This window comes from Oncorhynchus tshawytscha, linkage group LG10, assembly GCF_018296145.1.
Source record: "Oncorhynchus tshawytscha isolate Ot180627B linkage group LG10, Otsh_v2.0, whole genome shotgun sequence".
Taxonomy (NCBI): domain Eukaryota; kingdom Metazoa; phylum Chordata; class Actinopteri; order Salmoniformes; family Salmonidae; genus Oncorhynchus; species Oncorhynchus tshawytscha.
In genome coordinates, this window is record NC_056438.1 from 72,544,967 (window position 1) to 72,562,476 (window position 17,510).

The 17,510-nt window shown below is 43.3% G+C and overlaps 2 protein-coding genes across 5 annotated transcripts in view; one reads left to right on the forward strand and one right to left on the reverse strand.

Annotated features, from left to right (window-relative positions):
- Positions 1-12,368, forward strand: part of LOC112260866 (G-protein-signaling modulator 2) — a 30,422-nt gene extending 18,054 nt beyond the window's left edge. For all 3 annotated transcript variants that reach the window (XM_024436230.2, XM_024436229.2, XM_024436232.2), the window contains 5 exons: positions 5,294-5,506; positions 5,700-5,879; positions 10,734-10,872; positions 10,981-11,180; positions 11,325-12,368. In XM_024436230.2, the coding sequence (XP_024291998.1) occupies positions 5,294-5,506; positions 5,700-5,879; positions 10,734-10,872; positions 10,981-11,180; positions 11,325-11,483 (891 nt within the window). In that variant the 3' untranslated portion in view covers positions 11,484-12,368. The remainder of the gene's footprint in view (positions 1-5,293; positions 5,507-5,699; positions 5,880-10,733; positions 10,873-10,980; positions 11,181-11,324) is intronic.
- A 353-nt stretch (positions 12,369-12,721) lies between these two features.
- Positions 12,722-17,510, reverse strand: part of LOC112259653 (WD repeat-containing protein 47-like) — a 35,213-nt gene continuing 30,424 nt past the window's right edge. For both annotated transcript variants that reach the window (XM_042329010.1, XM_042329011.1), the window contains exon 17: positions 12,722-14,242. In XM_042329010.1, coding sequence (XP_042184944.1) covers positions 14,100-14,242 — 143 coding nt within the window. In that variant the 3' untranslated portion in view covers positions 12,722-14,099. The remainder of the gene's footprint in view (positions 14,243-17,510) is intronic.

The following is a 17,510-nucleotide window of genomic DNA, read 5'->3' on the forward strand; positions in this document are numbered from 1 at the left end:
AGACCGTAATCACTAACCTGTATATTAATGGACGAGGCATATTGATATTAGAGCGAGGCATGTGTAGCCAAGTGAACATATGGGTCCTTGAGTGGTTGGGCTGGCTAGGGACACGGCGATTCAGACAGTTAGCAGGCCGGTGTTAGCAGTTAGCAGACCGGGGCAAGCAAGCTAGCAGACCGGGTTAGTAAGCAAGCTTGCAGTTAGTCGGCCGGGGCTATCAAGTTAGCAGAAGGGCCTTTGGGGGACGTTGCGATAGAGGTAAGTCTGTTTTTGCCTCTTCGTGAAGTGATGTCGATAGACCAGGCGTGGATTAGTAGGGTTCTAGGTAGCTAGCAGGCCGCGGTTAGCAGAATGGGCCTTCAGCGGATGTCGGCCTGTTGGAATCTTCGAGCAGATTATGTCAGTATTCCAGTCGTAGAGGATCGGTGGGGTTCCGTGCACCGTACCGGCATTAGAAGGGGACCGGATATTGTAGTCCAGGAGTGGGCTTCGGTAGTAGCCCAGGAGCCCTAGCCAGGCTAGCTTCAGGCTAATTGGTGCTTGCTCCAGGATGGAGACACTGGCCACTCACCCGGGATTGCGGTTACCTAGTTGCAAAAATCCAGATAAATGTTCAGAGTTTGTGGTAGGAATCTGGGGATATGGCGAGGGGGAAAAAATTGGTCCGTTATGCTCTGGTTTGAGTCACGTTGTTTGAAACTGGCGAGAGCTTGCCGAGCTAAAGGTTAGCTGATGACCGCTAGGAATGGTTTCTTGACTGATAGCTGGTAGGTAGTTAGCTGGCTAGCTTCAGTTGAGGGATTCCTGATCCAAATTAAACAGAAATACTTTAGAAAATATAGATCCACGCCGCATTGTGTGAGGCTGGTTGCAGGAGAGTATTTAGAGGTTTAGGAAAATATTTTTAAAAGATATGCGAATAAAAAGACAGGACAAATACAGGACAAAGACGTCTGACTGCTACGCCATCTTGGATTAAAAAGGGGGATAGTAGATTGACATAGTGCTTTTGCTGTTCGTTAGGCATACATATCTTGTTGGCTGATTTTTAAAGTAAATGTGAACAGTTCCTCGACTATCTTTTAATATGCACCTCAGAATTGGATGACGTGCACAGTTGCGCCCCTGATGTGTCGGCCTTCACTTGTAGCCTGTAAGAAATACCCGAACACGTGATGAAGAGCCATGTGAGTGAGAGGTCCTTCATAACGTGCAGCACTCACAGGCTGACCGCACCGCTCATGTCACGTGCATGAGTGTTGCAAAATAAATTCAGTTTTTCAATTATTACGCCAACGAGCGTCTGTGTTGCCAAGGGCTAAAATTGAAATCAGTTCTATTTCTGACGCAGATCGCACTGCAAGTCCTGCCTCTCCCATCTCCTCAATGGTTTATTAGAAGTGGGTACCCACGTGTCTTCTCCTCATTGGTTATACCCACGTGGGTGACGATGTCAGTGTCAGTAATGCACATAATTTATGAAAGTTGCCAATCGCAATATAAAGTCAAGAGAAGAAAAAGCTTGGAAGGAAGAGAGATGACTAGAAACGATTCAGTTGACCGTTTTATGTGTGAATTAATTGGCAGAGTAGAGGACCTTGTGCATTTCAGGTAAAATAACAACTCAATGTTTATATCCCAGGACAAATTAGCTAGCAACAGCAAGCTAGCTAAATGGGACAAATTAGCTAGCAAGTGCAAGCTAACTAGCTAAATTGCCAAAATGTTTAATGCTTTTTGACCTGTCGCCAAATTAATATAATTGGTTCAGAGTTTGTTTTGATATTTTAACCTGCGTGTCGTGATCGCGTTTGGTGTGGAGGGACAAAATGAATTTATGCACGATGGCGCACACGCGCAGCCGGTTTGGGTTCGGGTTCTGTGTCAGGGAGAAGGGCACAATGCAGCACTCTGGGCCACTGGCCGCAAAAGGCATGGCATTGTTTAGGGTGCATTACAGCCACAAAGGGGATGCCACCGTGAAATTCAAGGCATTATCAAGTGCTTGTCAAATTGTGAATGAGAGACTGAAGTGTGTACAGCCTGCACAAAAAAACTAAGCAGAGCTCAAGTCATCACTAGTCTCATCATGCAGGCTTAGAATGTATTAAAAATCTAAACGTATACCCCAAATTTTGTAGAACTACATTTACAACTCTAAATTAAGTATATGTGAGTACCAATTTCTTTGTTAACCGCTCAACACAGATTAGCTGCATGTGCGCACTTCCTCAAATCATTTGGAGAAAATACTTTATTTAAAAAAAGAGGACGCAGCCACTCTTATATGAAGTGCCTTGCGAAAGTATTCGGCCCCCTTAAACTTTGCGACCTTTTGCCACATTTCAGGCTTCAAACATAAAGATATAAAACTGTATTTTTTTGTGAAGAATCAACAACAAGTGGGACACAATCATGAAGTGGAATGACATTTATTGGATATTTCAAACTTTTTTAACAAATCAAAAACTGGGCGTGCAAAATTATTCAGCCCCCTTAAGTTAATACTTTGTAGCGCCACCTTTTGCTGCGATTACAGCTGTATGTAGCTTGGGGTATGTCTCTATCAGTTTTGCACATCGAGAGACTGAAATTTTTTCCCATTCCTCCTTGCAAAACAGCTCGAGCTCAGTGAGGTTGGATGGAGAGCATTTGTGAACAGCAGTTTTCAGTTCTTTCCACAGATTCTCGATTGGATTCAGGTCTGGACTTTGACTTGGCCATTCTAACACCTGGATATGTTTATTTTTGAACCATTCCATTGTAGATTTTGCTTTATGTTTTGGATCATTGTCTTGTTGGAAGACAAATCTCCGTCCCAGTCTCAGGTCTTTTGCAGACTCCATCAGGTTTTCTTCCAGAATGGTCCTGTATTTGGCTCCATCCATCTTCCCATCAATTTTAACCATCTTCCCTGTCCCTGCTGAAGAAAAGCAGGCCCAAAACATGATGCTGCCACCATCATGTTTGACAGTGGGGATGGTGTGTTCAGGGTGATGAGCTGTGTTGCTTTTACGCCAAACATAACGTTTTGCATTGTTGCCAAAAAGTTCAATTTTGGTTTCATCTGACCAGAGCACCTTCTTCCACATGTTTGGTGTGTCTCCCAGGTGGCTTGTGGCAAACTTTAAATGACACTTTTTATGGAAATCTTTAAGAAATGGCTTTCTTCTTGCCACTCTTTCATAAAGGCCAGATTTGTGCAATATACGACTGATTGTTGTCCTATGGACAGAGTCTCCCACCTCAGCTGTAGATCTCTGCAGTTCATCCAGAGTGATCATGGGCCTCTTGGCTGCATCTCTGATCAGTCTTCTCCTTGTATGAGCTGAAAGTTTAGAGGGACGGCCAGGTCTTGGTAGATTTGCAGTGGTCTTATACTCCTTCCATTTCAATATTTTCGCTTGCACAGTGCTCCTTGGGATGTTTAAAGCTTGGGAAATCTTTTTGTATCCAAATCCGGCTTTAAACTTCTTCACAACAGTATCTCGGACCTGCCTGGTGTGTTCCTTGTTCTTCATGATGCTCTCTGCGCTTTTAACGGACCTCTGAGACTATCACAGTGCAGGTGCATTTATACGGAGACTTGATTACACACAGGTGGATTGTATTTATCATTAGTCATTTAGGTCAACATTGGATCATTCAGAGATCCTCACTGAACTTCTGGAGAGAGTTTGCTGCACTGAAAGTAAAGGGGCTGAATAATTTTTCACGCCCAATTTTTCAGTTTTTGATTTGTTAAAAAAGTTTGAAATATCCAATAAATGTCGTTCCACTTCATGATTATGTCCCACTTGTTGTTGATTCTTCACAAAAAAATACAGTTTTATATCTTTGTTTGAAGCCTGAAATGTGGCAAAAGGTCGCAAAGTTCAAGGGGGCCGAATACTTTCGCAAGGCACTGTAATTATCGCTGCATGGCCTTCGTCAGAGAGTACAAAGAAATGATAATACAATGTCCTCTTAAGCAGCTTTTTCCAATCATCCCTGATTTGAAGAGGGAGTGGTTACAGCATTCATTGGACAACACCTAGTATGCAATACTATACACATTAAAAAGTGAAATACTGTAGATATGTTATCAAAAATGCAACTCCAAGCTAGAAGCATCAGAACCCCTAGAAAGGTAGTTCAACCTTGAATATGAGAGCCATCTATTCCATCGTACCCTAAAACACCTAGTGGACATTTTTGCTCTATTGCCCTGAGCTATGTTTTGGACTGTTGTTGTCCGTGTTTGCTGTGTTCTAGTGTACTATGGAATAGATGGCTTTCCTCTTCCTGGTACTTTGCCCAGTCATATTTAAGGTTAGAACTACCTTTTTAGGTGTTCTGATGCTTTGAGTTGACTTTTTTGATTACACATTAAAAAGTGAAATACTGTAGATATGTTTAGTATTGCCTACTCTGTGTTGTCCAATTCATTTAGTAATCACTCCCTCTTCAAATCAGGGCTGATTGGAAAAAGCTGTTCAAGAGAGGACATTGTCAGGGAGTACAAAGAAATGATAATACGAAGGCCATGCAGCTGAAACGTGGCAGAGTATTTAAGCTTTGTTTCCATCTAACATGCCATACCAATAAAGGCATTGTAATTAATTATATGAAGAGTTCCTGGGTCCTCCTTTCTTTTTGATGACCAATTTACCCTTTTTACCAAAGAGCACCTATCTACCAACATCTACTATTGTGTACCTTAGCAGCCCTTCTCTTTCTACCTTTCTATTATATTCAGCTTTGTTCAATTGTATTCTTCATACTATAAAATAATGGCATGGAATCATAAGCAAATCTTGTCTGTTAAATGAACTAGTGTAGCCCACAGCCATATGGCATAGCCAGATCAGTGCCTAACAGAAGGGCAACAAGAGTATGCTGTTCTGCTCTTCTGAAATAGACTACATTTTCTTAATTTCATGTTTCTTTAGCCCGGTCTAAAATAAATAATGGATGGATTGAGAAGTCTATATTATTATTTTATTTTTGAATGTAGATGTTCCAAAGGTCTGCATCCGTGGCTTGTAGGAAGCAAGGAGATGCTAAATGTGTTTGTTAATTACGGTCAGTTACCATGAAAACTGACAGTTATTTGCTTGACAATCACCGGCTGATGAAATTGTGTGACCGCCACAGCCCTAATCATGAAACCCACCTTGTGAGTAGGACCACAATTTTATACTGAATCCTACATTTGTGGTCAGCTAAAACTCATGGTCGTAGAAACCCTGTCCATATAAAAAAGGATCTGATTACAGCAAGGTCGATCCTAATTTGCTGTGTGTTTCAGACTGGGGACCGGAGTGGAGAACTCACAGCCCGTATGAACGTGTCAGACTTGCAGATGGTCCTGGGGCTGAGCTATAGAACCAACGACTCCACCCTGTCTGAGAACCCCATCAAGGACATCGACTACAACCTGCACGGGGCCAGGCCCAGGAATGGCAGACGGCACAGCATGGAAAACCTGGAGCTCATGAAACTCACCCCAGACAAGATCAACGTAGGTTACTGGGTTTAAAGGTGCAATCTGTAACTTTCTATTCCCTAGGCTTAGTGCCAATTCAAGGTGCACTATTGGCCTGAAATGAGTGAAATTACACATTGCATCTTTCAAATGTTTTGTATGTATAAAGTCAATTCTCTATTTGAGGTGTTTGTGACGTGTACTCAAAGTTTGTCTCCCCTCTCTCTAGGCTCAGAAGTGGAACAGTGACATCCTGACCAAGCAGTCTAAACCCACCCTGGCTAAGAGCTCCTCTAAGCTGTTCTTTGTCAGCCGTCTGCGGGGCAAGAAGCACAAGGATGGGGGCTCCAGTAAAGTCCTGCAGGACACCAGTAACACCTCACAAACCCCCGCACAGGGACCACAGAAGGTTAGAGGAAAAACATGATGTATCTAGTCCTAAAGCAACTCTTAGCCGTTAACCATTCTCCTAGTTCTGAAACTACTACTACTGATACTCTACTGACTACTTCTACTGATGCTCTGACTACTTCTACTATACTCTACTACTGATACTCTTCTGCTACTATGCTCTACTACGATGCTCTTCGACTACTATACTCTACTGACTACTTCTACTGATACTCTTCTACAAATATACTCATCTACTACTGATACTGACTGAAATCTACTGAAATTCTTCTACTACTATACTCTACTACTGATACTCTACTGACTACTTCTACTGATACTCTGACTACTTCCACTATACTCTACTACTCATACTCTTCTGCTACTATGCTCTACTACGATGCTCTTCGACTACTATACTCTACTGACTACTTCTACTGATACTCATCTACTACTGATACTGACTTCTACTGATATTCTTCTACTACTGATACTCTACTGACTACTTATACTGATACTCTGACTACTTCTACTACTATACTCTACTACTGATATTCTTCTACTACTGATACTCTACTTCTACTACTATACTAATGATGCTCTTCTACTACTACTCCTCTGCTACTGATACTCTACTGACTACTTCTACTGATACTCTGACTAATTCTACTACTGATACTCTTCCACTACTATACTCTACTGACTACTTCTACTGCTATACTCTACTACTGATACTCTACTGACTACTTTCACTCTACTACTGATACTCTTCTACTACTGATACTCTACTGACTACTTCTACTACTATACTCAACTACTCGTACTCTTCTAATACTACTCTACTACTGATTCTCTTCTACTACTATACTACTGATACTCTTCTACTACTATACTCTACTGACTACTGATACACTACTACTGATACTCTTCTACTATACTGACTACTTCTACTACTATGCTCTACTGATACTATACTACTATACTCTACTGATATTCTTCTACTACTATACTACTGATATTCTTCTACTATTGATACTACTATATTACTACTATCTTCTACTCTACTACTGATACTCTTCTACTATACTGACTACTTCTACTACTATGCTCTACTGATACTATACTACTATACTCTACTGATATTCTTCTACTACTATACTACTGATATTCTTCTACTATTGATACTACTATATTACTACTATCTTCTACTCTACTACTGATGCTCTTCTACTACTATACTCTACTGACTACTTCTACTCTACTACTGATACTCTTCTACTATACTGACTACTTCTACTACTATGCTCTACTGATACTATACTACTATACTCTACTGATACTCTTCTACTACTATACTCTACTGACTACTACTCTTCTACTACTATGCTCTACTGATACTATACTACGATACTCTTCTACTGCTATACTCTACTACTGATTTTCTTCTGATACTCTACTTACTACTTTTACTCTACTACTGATAATCTGCTACTATGCTCTACTACTGATACTGACTACTTCTACTGCTGATACTCTACTGACTACTTCTACTCTACTGACTACTGATACTCTTCTACTATGCTCTATTGCTGATACTCTTCTACTACTGATACTCTGCTCTACTACTGATACTCTACTACTATACTCTTCTACTACTGATACTCTTCTACTATACTCTGACTACTTCTGCTACTATGCTCTTCTACTGATACACTTCTGCTACTGCTATACTGATACTCCTGATACTCTACTGCTATTATGCTCTACTACTGATACTCTACTGACTACTTCTACTACTCATACTCTTCTACTACTATACTCTGCCTACTTCTACTCTACTACTGATTCTCTGACTACTTCTGCTCTTCTACTATACTCTACTGACTACTTCTACTACTGATACTCTACTTACTACTACTACTCTACTACTGATACTCTTCTGATATTATGCACTACTCCCTAAATTTTATCAGCATATCGGTTGCGCAACCAGGGCTGGAAAAACCTTGGATCACTGCTATTCTAACTTCCGCGACGCATATAAGGCCCTGCCCCGCCCTCCTTTCGGAAAAGCTGACCACGACTCCATTTTGTTGATCCCTGCCTACAGACAGAAACTAAAACGAGAAGCTCCCGTGCTGAGGTCTGTTCAACGCTGGTCCGACCAATCTGATTCCACACTCCAAGACTGCTTCCATCACGTGGACTGGGATATGTTCCGTATTGCGTCAGACAACAACATTGACGAATACGCTGATTCGGTGAGCGGGTTCATTAGAACGTGCGTTGAAGATGTCGTTCCCATAGCAACGATTAAAACATTCCCAAACCAGAAACCGTGGATTGATGGCAGCATTCGCGTGAAACTGAAAGCCCGAACCACTGCTTTTAATCAGGGCAAGGTGACCGGAAACATGACCGAATACGAACAGTGTAACTATTCCCTCCGCAAGGCAATCAAACAAGCTAAGCGTCAGTATAGAGATAAAGTAGAATCTCAATTCAACGGCTCAGACACTAGAGGTATGTGGCAGGGTCTACAGTCAATCACGGATTACAAAAAGAAAACCAGCCCAGTCACGGACCAGGATGTCTTGCTCCCAGGCAGACTAAGTAACTTTTTTTGCCCGCTTTGAGGACAATACAGTGCCACTGACACGGCCCGCAACTAAAACATGCGGACTCTCCTTCACTGCAGCCGACATGAGGAAAACATTTAAACGTGTCAACCCTCGCAAGGCTGCAGGCCCAGACGGCATCCCCAGCCGCGCCCTCAGAGCATGCGCAGACCAGCTGGCTGGTGTGTTTACGGACATATTCAATCAATCCCTATCCCAGTCTGTTGTTCCCACATGCTTCAAGAGGGCCACCATTGCTCCTGTTCCCAAGAAAGCTAACGTAACTGAGCTAAACGACTACCGCCCCGTAGCACTCACTTCCGTCATCATGAAGTGCTTTGAGAGACTAGTCAAGGACCATATCACCTCCACCCTACCTGACACCCTAGACCCACTCCAATTTGCTTACCTCCCAAATAGGTCCACAGACGATGCAATCTCAACCACACTGCCCTAACCCATCTGGACAAGAGGAATACCTATGTGAGAATGCTGTTCATTGACTACAGCTCGGCATTTAACACCATAGTGCCCTCCAAGCTCGTCATCAAGCTCGAGACCCTGGGTCTCGACCCCGCCCTGTGCAACTGGGTACTGGACTTCCTGACAGGCCGCCCCCAGGTGGTGAGGGTAGGCAACATTTCCACCCCGCTGATCCTCAAAACTGGGGCCCCACAAGGGTGCGTTCTGAGCCCTCTCCTGTACTCCCTGTTCACCCGTGACTGCGTGGCCACGCACGCCTCCAACTCAATCATCAAGTTTGCGGACGACACAACAGTGGTAGGCTTGATTACCAACAACGACGAGACGGCCTACAGGGAGGAGGTGAGGGCCCTCGGAGTGTGGTGTCAGGAAAATAACCTCACACTCAACAAAACTAAGGAGATGATTGTGGACTTCAGGAAACAGCAGAGGGAACACCCCCCTATCCACATTGATGGAACAGTAGTGGAGAGGGTAGTAAGTTTTTTTTTAAGTTCCTCGGCGTACACATCACAGACAAACTGAATTGGTCCACCCACACAGACAGCATCGTGAAGAAGGCGCAGCAGCGCCTCTTCAACCTCAGGAGGCTGAAGAAATTCGGCTTGTCACCAAAAGCACTCACAAACTTCTACAGATGCACAATCGAGAGCATCCTGTCGGGCTGTATCACCGCCTGGTACGGCAACTGCTCCGCCCACAACCGTAAGGCTCTCCAGAGGGTAGTGAGGTCTGCACAACGCATCACCGGGGCAAACTACCTGCCCTCCAGGACACCTACACCCCACGATGTCACAGGAAGGCCATAAAGATCATCAAGGACAACAACCACCCGAGCCACTGCCTGTTCACCCCGCTATCATCCAGAAGGCGAGGTCAGTACAGGTGCATCAAAGCTGGGACCGAGAGACTGAAAAACAGCTTCTATCTCAAGGCCATCAGACTGTTAAACAGCCACCACTAACATTGAGTGGCTGCTGCCAACACACTGACTCTACTCCAGCCACTTTAATAATGGGAATTGATGGGAAATGATGTAAAATATATCACTAGCCACTTTAAACAATGCTACCTAATATAATGTTTACATACCCTACATTATTCATCTCATATGTATATACTGTACTCTATATCATCTACTGCATCTTTATGTAATACATGTATCACTAGCCACTTTGAACTATGCCACTTTGTTTACATACTCATCTCATATGTATATACTGCACTCAATACCATCTACTGTATCTTGCCTATGCCGCTCTGTACCATCACTCATTCATATATCTTTATGTACATATTCTTTATCCCCTTACACTTGTGTCTATAAGGTAGTAGTTTTGGAATTGCTAGCTAGATTACTTGTTGGTTATTACTGCATTGTCGGAACTAGAAGCACAAGCATTTCGCTACACTCGCATTAACATCTGCTAACCATGTGTATGTGACAAATAAAATTTGATTTGACTACTGATACTCTACTGACTACTTCTACTATACTACTGATACTCTTCTACTACTATACCCTACTGACTACTTCTACTCTACTACTGATACTCTGCTGACTACTTCTACTACAATATTCTGACTACTACTATACTGATCCACTACTACTACTACTACCACCAATACTACACTACTATCACTACTCTACCATGCTACTAGTACTCTACTACCAATAACACATCTACTACTAATTATAGCTTATTAAAGTGTGGCTATTATGCTTACACCCATGTTTCATTATCAAAATAAAGTATTTAATTCTCACTCAGAGGGCCAGTCCAGACATGCTCGGGGACGAGGGCTTCTTTGACCTGCTGAGTCGTTTCCAGAGCAACAGGATGGACGACCAGCGCTGTTCCATACAGGACAAGAGCTCCTCTGACTCTCCAGCCAGAGCCATGAGGAAATGTAAGAGTAAACACACACTGTTATATAACCTTGTATGAGTGTTTATATCCGCTTCCAACAAAATCCATGGCAAAATGTGCCTTTGATCCCTCCCTCCCTCTCCTCCAGCTGTGTCAGAGTCAGCGGCTGTAACAGGCCTGGGTTCTGGGTCTGGTTGTCGGTTAGAGGACGGTGGAGTTGCTGGGGGTAGTTTGCCCGTCCTTCGGGTCCACCAGAACAGAAGCCAGGCTGTCCTCAGCCACCTGATGGCCGATGCAGATAACTCTGAGCCTGACGATGACTTCTTCAACATGCTCGTCAAGTGCCAGGTGTGTATTAAATAGAGTCCACTTTTCATTAGGGTGGTGTTTCGTAGGTCAGGGCACATTGTCGTAAAAGTTACATCTGTGTTTTACATTGAAAGGGATCCTTTTCATATAGGTAAGTTCCACTTTCTCCTGTCCCTCCCTCAGGGTTCCCGTCTGGATGACCAGCGCTGCGCCCCTCCCCCGGCACGTGGCCCCACTGTCCCAGACGAGGACTTCTTCAGCCTCATCATGAGGTCCCAGGCCAAACGCATGGACGAGCAGCGGGTCACCCTGCCCTCTGCAGCACGGCCATGCTCCAACTGAGCCTTGCCCAAAAAGAGGGCCCCCGATGGCGGGGTGAAAACCCAGGAGAGTGGGCCTCTCTGGAGGTGAACAGTGTGGAAGAGGAAGGGTGTTTTGTATTTGTCCATGACATTGATGCTGTACTCAACAGTGAATGGGGCTATTTTACATTGAAAAGTTAGTCTATGGTCTTTTCTCTCCGTAGCAGAGACTGTGTTGCTTGATAATCCTGCCCATGGTGGGATTCAGAAGTCTCATGTTTCCCAGTTGAAAGCACTGCTAGCTTTAATGTAGGTGCCTATAGGGAACAGTCAGGAACTCTAAAAGAAACCCACTGAAGGGTTCTAGAATATGGAACCATCTTTCCTTATGGGGAATACTCGACCTTGCACTCTACAATCTGGAACTGTACCGGACATGTTGTGAAATTGCACAGATAAACATGATGCCCTGAACCTACTCATCTTATGTTTAACAATTATGTACTCCATAGAATTTTACGTCTACGCTCTTGCATACTGCCATTACACCTACCCTTGTGGTTGATTTGATTTTGCACCAGATTTTTCTGACGTAGACTGGACTGTTACAGCACTCTTTCCAGCAGGTAGCCTAGCGGTTAGAATGTTGGGCCAGTAACCTAAAGGTCGCTGGTTCGAATCCTGCTCTTGAACAAGACACTTAACCCTAATTGTGTCTGATAAATGTATTGTCTGTTAGAAGTTATGAATGGGGGGGATGGGATACCTCATTTAGGTAAGGATTTAAAAAAAGAAAATGCTCTCAGGCTTAATAATCATTGATAAAATAATGAATTTACCTGTGGATGTGTACAGTCCCTGATGCTCTTCTGTACTTCCTATATTTTCTATGACATCAGAGGAATAAAGCTACATTTATTTAGTATAGAAATTGTTTTGTCTTAATGGTTCACCAAACCCAAAGTTGAGTTAGCTGGAGAGGTGTCGAAGCACAGCTTTCCACAAGGCAACTACCAAACTAGGTGTGTAATTGAACCATGAATAACATTTTATTTGTCACACACATGGTTAGCAGATGTTAATGCGAGTGTAGTGAAGTGCTTCTGACAAAACAATTCCTAGGAACGCGCGGCGGCCATCTGTCGGCCCTGGAAGTATGCTTACATCTTATTCCTAAAGTTCTTGAATGATACATCTCAAACTTCAGACCTTTTAGTGTGTACTAACTACAGTCCTATGCCAATGCATAGTATATCCTATCAGATCACACTAGTTCAGTCAAGGGTCAGAGGCTTTTATTTACATACCACCGCAGCGATCACACTTTCATTTCTCTGTCACTTAAAACAAGTTTTTATAAAAGCTAAATACAAGAACCACCATCTTATTTCATATCAACAGAAAATCATGACTAGACATACAATATAACAAATTATAAATAAATACATCTATTAGTTTGGCCTTATTTTAAAATTGATGAACAAAACCTAAAACTCAAGCCTGCATCTTGATAAGTGTCTGGTGCAAACATAAGATACAGAAACTAAACATGGCCATCAATACAGGTTCATAAATGTGATGTAGAGCTTTTTCTAAGATTTCATTGTGCATAAGAATCCCTTTTATATGGTCAAAGACTGCCATCTAGGTAACAACCAGTAACATTGCAGAACTAAGTAAAGCTATACAAATGATTGTTGCTTACAACTTAACTGTACGCTGCTGCATCTGGCCAAGCCAAAAAGTAAATCTGTAATTCCCTTCCATGTTGATATAAAACCAGTATTGTATTTTTCCATTTGAAAGCAAGCCAATGCAAGAAACACCATATCTGCCCGAAGACAGCATTTTGCACTAAACATGACAACGTACAAGTCCCCCCCTCCACCCCCCCAAAAAAGTATATTTTTTTTTACAAAGCCAGCGACTCGATAGGCAAACTTGCACAGTAGCGTTAGACATCGGAAAGTTCCACATTAGGGGTATACTAGTAGTATTGACAACAGCTAATTGATCGAAGCAACAGATTCAACTCGATAGTTGATATCCCACACTGATCACCTGATGTAATGAACCACACAGTCAGCAGTTTAGATCACAACATTGGTTTCTTCTCAAATAATAGCAGCATGGTAACAAGTTGTAACAAACACACTGACTGTGCAAATGAGGAATGTATATTTTGTTTCTGGAATGATGTCACATAACTTTGACCCCGAAATGGAGAGGACCCACGTGGGTTTCTGTATTGATAAAGCTCTTGTGGAACCTGGATAAATCAAGGCACCATATGAAACAATGCACTGTAGCAAAACATCTCCAGCAAAACATCTCCAGTTGGTACACTTCCCTCATTGTACCCCACCCCCCCAGACACACCTGTTGAACCACTAAGTACAGGATGCAGTTGCCAGAGTGACAGTTGTTCCCAGAAGCAGTGATGTGAGGGGAGCTGAGCATGAGATCAAACCTTGATACTCAGACTTCACTCCAGAGGGATAAACTGTCCTGTTGATTGCAACTGGTGAGGGAGTGTAGGGTGCATCCAGGTTGTGTATTATAGGTTATTCATGTTCACTGTGTGTGTACTAGGGGTTGGGTTGAGTGTGTATGTGACGGTACGGTCAGCAGAGGAGGGACAGGTTGTGTGTGTGTGTTAGGGGTTGTGTGTCCAGAGTGTGACGGTACGGTCAGCGGAGGAGGAGAGGAAGGACAGGTCGTGTGTGTGCCACCTGCACTGAATCACCTTGTCACCGTGCTCCCCTACCAGAGTCAGGGGCAACGGCTTCGTCAAGTCACCTGCAGAGACAAAAACACATTGGGTGTACAACGAGCCTAAATACATGTGCTTGGACTTGTGAGCAGGGATGGGACTCAGGCATTTTGGACACTGACTAGCTTTCCATCCTGGATAGTGATTCCTCATAAGTCAATGAAAGCAGCTAAACCAAATAAATACGTCTAGGTTTTTTTTGTTTTATTATTAGACCAACAAAACACACAAAACACTGACAGACTGCCAACACACAACAGTTGAACAACAACCATCACCAGACTATTTAGCGACTGTCTGAAATGCCATCCTAGTCCCTACACAGTGCATTGCTTTTGACCAGAGATCTATGGGCCCTGGTTGAAAGTAGTGCACTACAGTGCCTTCAGAAAGTATTCATACCCCTTGACTTACTCCACATTTTGTGGTGTTACAGCCTAAATTCAAAATGGATTAAAAAAAGGTTTTCATCAAATCTACACACAATACCCTATAATGACAAAGCGAAAACAGGTTTTTAGAAATTTATAAAAAAATACCTTATTTACATAAGTATTCAAATCAAATGTTATTAGCCATATGCGCCAAATACAACAGGTGTAGTCGACCTTACAGTGAAATGCTTACTGACGAGCCCCTAACCAACGATGTAGTTTAAAAACTAAAAGTAACAAGTAGTTAAAGAGCAGCAGTAAAATAACAATAGCGAGACTATATACAGGGGGTACCGTTAGAGTCAATGTGCGGGGGCACCAGTGTCGAGGTAATATGTACATGTAGAGTTAAATTGACTATGCATAGATCAAAAAGCAGTGGCGTAAGACCATTTGTTATGAAACTAGAAATTCTGTTTCCATTGATCATCCATGATGTTTACACAACTTGATTAGAGTCCACCGGTGGTAAATTCAATTGATTGGACATGATTTGGAAAGGCACACAACTGTCTATATAAGGTCCAACAGTTGACAGTGCATGTCAGAGCAAAAACCAAGTCATGAGGTCGAAGAGTTTTGTCCGTAGAGCTCCAAGACAGGATTGTGTCGAGGCACAGATCTGGGGAAAGGTACATTGATGGTCCCCAAGAACACAGTGACCATCATTCCTAAATGGAAAAAGTTTGGAACCACCAAGTCTATTCCTAGAGCTGGCCGGCCAGCCACACTGAGCAATCGGGGGTGAGAAGGGCCTTGGTCCGGGAGGTGACCAAGAACCCGATGGTCACTGACAGAGCTCTACAGTTGTGGCCAAAAGTTTTGAGAATGACACAAATATTAATTTCCACAATGTTTGTGGCTTCAGTGTCTTTAGATATTTTTGTCAGATGTTACTATGGAATACTGAAGTACAATTACAAGCATTTCATAAGTGTCAAAGGCTTTTATTGACAATTACATGAAGTTGATGCAAAGAGTCAATATTTGCAGTGTTGACCCTTTTTCAAGACCTCTGCAATCCACCCTGGGATGCTGTCAATTAACTTCTGGGCCACATCCTGACTGATGGCAGCCCATTCTTGCATAATCAATGCTTGGAGTTTGTCAGAATTTGTGGGTTTTTGTTTGTCCACCTGCCTCTTGAGGATTGACCACAAGCTCTCAATGGGATTAAGGTCTGGGGAGTTTCCTGGCCATGGACCCAAAATATCAATGTTTTGTTCCCCGAGCCACTTAGTTATCACTTTTGCCTTATGGCAAGGTGCTCCATCATGCTGGAAAAGGCATTGTTCATCACCAAACTGTTCCTGGATGGTTGGGAGAAGTTGCTATCAGAGGATGTGTTGGCACCATTCTTTATTCATGGCTGTGTTCTTAGGCAAAATTGTGAGTGAGCCCACTCCCTTGGCTGAGAAGCAACCCCACACATGAATGGTCTCAGGATGCTTTACTGTTGGCAGGACACAGGACTGATGGTAGCGCTCACCTTGTCTTCTCCGGACAAGCTTTTTTCCAGATGCCCAAAACAATCAGAATGGGGATTCATCAGAGAAAATGACTTTACCCCAGTTCTCAGCAGTCCAATCCCTGTATCTTTTGCAGAATATCAGTCTGACCCTGATGTTTTTCCTGGAGAAAAGTGGCTTCTTTGCTGCACTTCTTGACACCAGGCCATCCTCCAAAAGTCTTCACCTCACTGTGTGTGCAGATGCACTCACACCTGCCTGCTGCCATTCCTGAACAAGCTCTGTACTGGTGGTGCCCCGATCCCGCAGCTGAATCAACTTTAGGAGACGGTCCTGTCGCTTGCTGGACTTTCTTGGGCGCCCTGAAGCCTTCTTCACAACAATTGAACCGCTCTCCTGGAAGTTCTTGATGATCCGATAAATGGTTGATTTAGGTGCAATCTTACTGGCAGCAATATCCTTGCCTGTGAAGCCCTTTTTGTGCAAAGCAATGATGACGGCACATGTTTCCTTGCAGGTAACCATGATTGACAGAGGAAGAACAATGATTGCAAGCACCACCCTCCTTTTGAAGCTTCCAGTCTGTTATTCAAACTCAATCAGCATGACAGAGTGATCTCCAGCCTTGTCCTCGTCAACACTCAGACCTGTGTTAACGAGAGAATCACTGACATGTCAGCTGGTCCTGATGTGGCAGGGCTGAAATGCAGTGGAATTTGTTTTTGTTGTTGTGTGATTTAGTTCATTTGCATGGCAAAGAGGGACTTTGCAATTAATTGCAATTCACCTGATCACTCTTCAGTATATACAAACTGAGGCAGCAGATGTTGTGAAAATTAATATTTGTGTCATTCTCAAAACCTTTAGCCACGACTGTAGAGTTCCTCTGTGGAGATGGTAGAACCTTCCAGAAGGACAACCACCTCTGCAGCTCTCCACCAATCAGGCCTTTATGGTAGAGTGGCAAGACGGAAGCCACTCCTCGGTAAAAGGCACATGACAGCCCGCTTGGAGTTTGCCAAAAGGCATCTAAAGGACTCTCAGACCATGAGAAACAAGATTCTCATGGTCTGATGAAACCAAGATTGAACTCTTTGGCCTGAATACCAAGCATCACATCTGAAAGAAACCTGGTACCATCCTTGGTGGAGCATGGTGGTGGCAGCATCATGCTGTGGGGATGTTTTTCAGTGACAGGGACTGGGAGACTAGTCAGGATCGAGGGAAAGATGAACAGAGCAAAATACAGAGAGATCCTTGATGAAGACCTGCTCCAGAGCTCTCAGGGCCTACGACTGGGGCGAAGGTTCACCTTCCAACAGGACAACGACACTAAGCACACAGCCAAGACAACGCAGGAGTGGCCTTGGGTCAAATCTTTGAATGTTCTT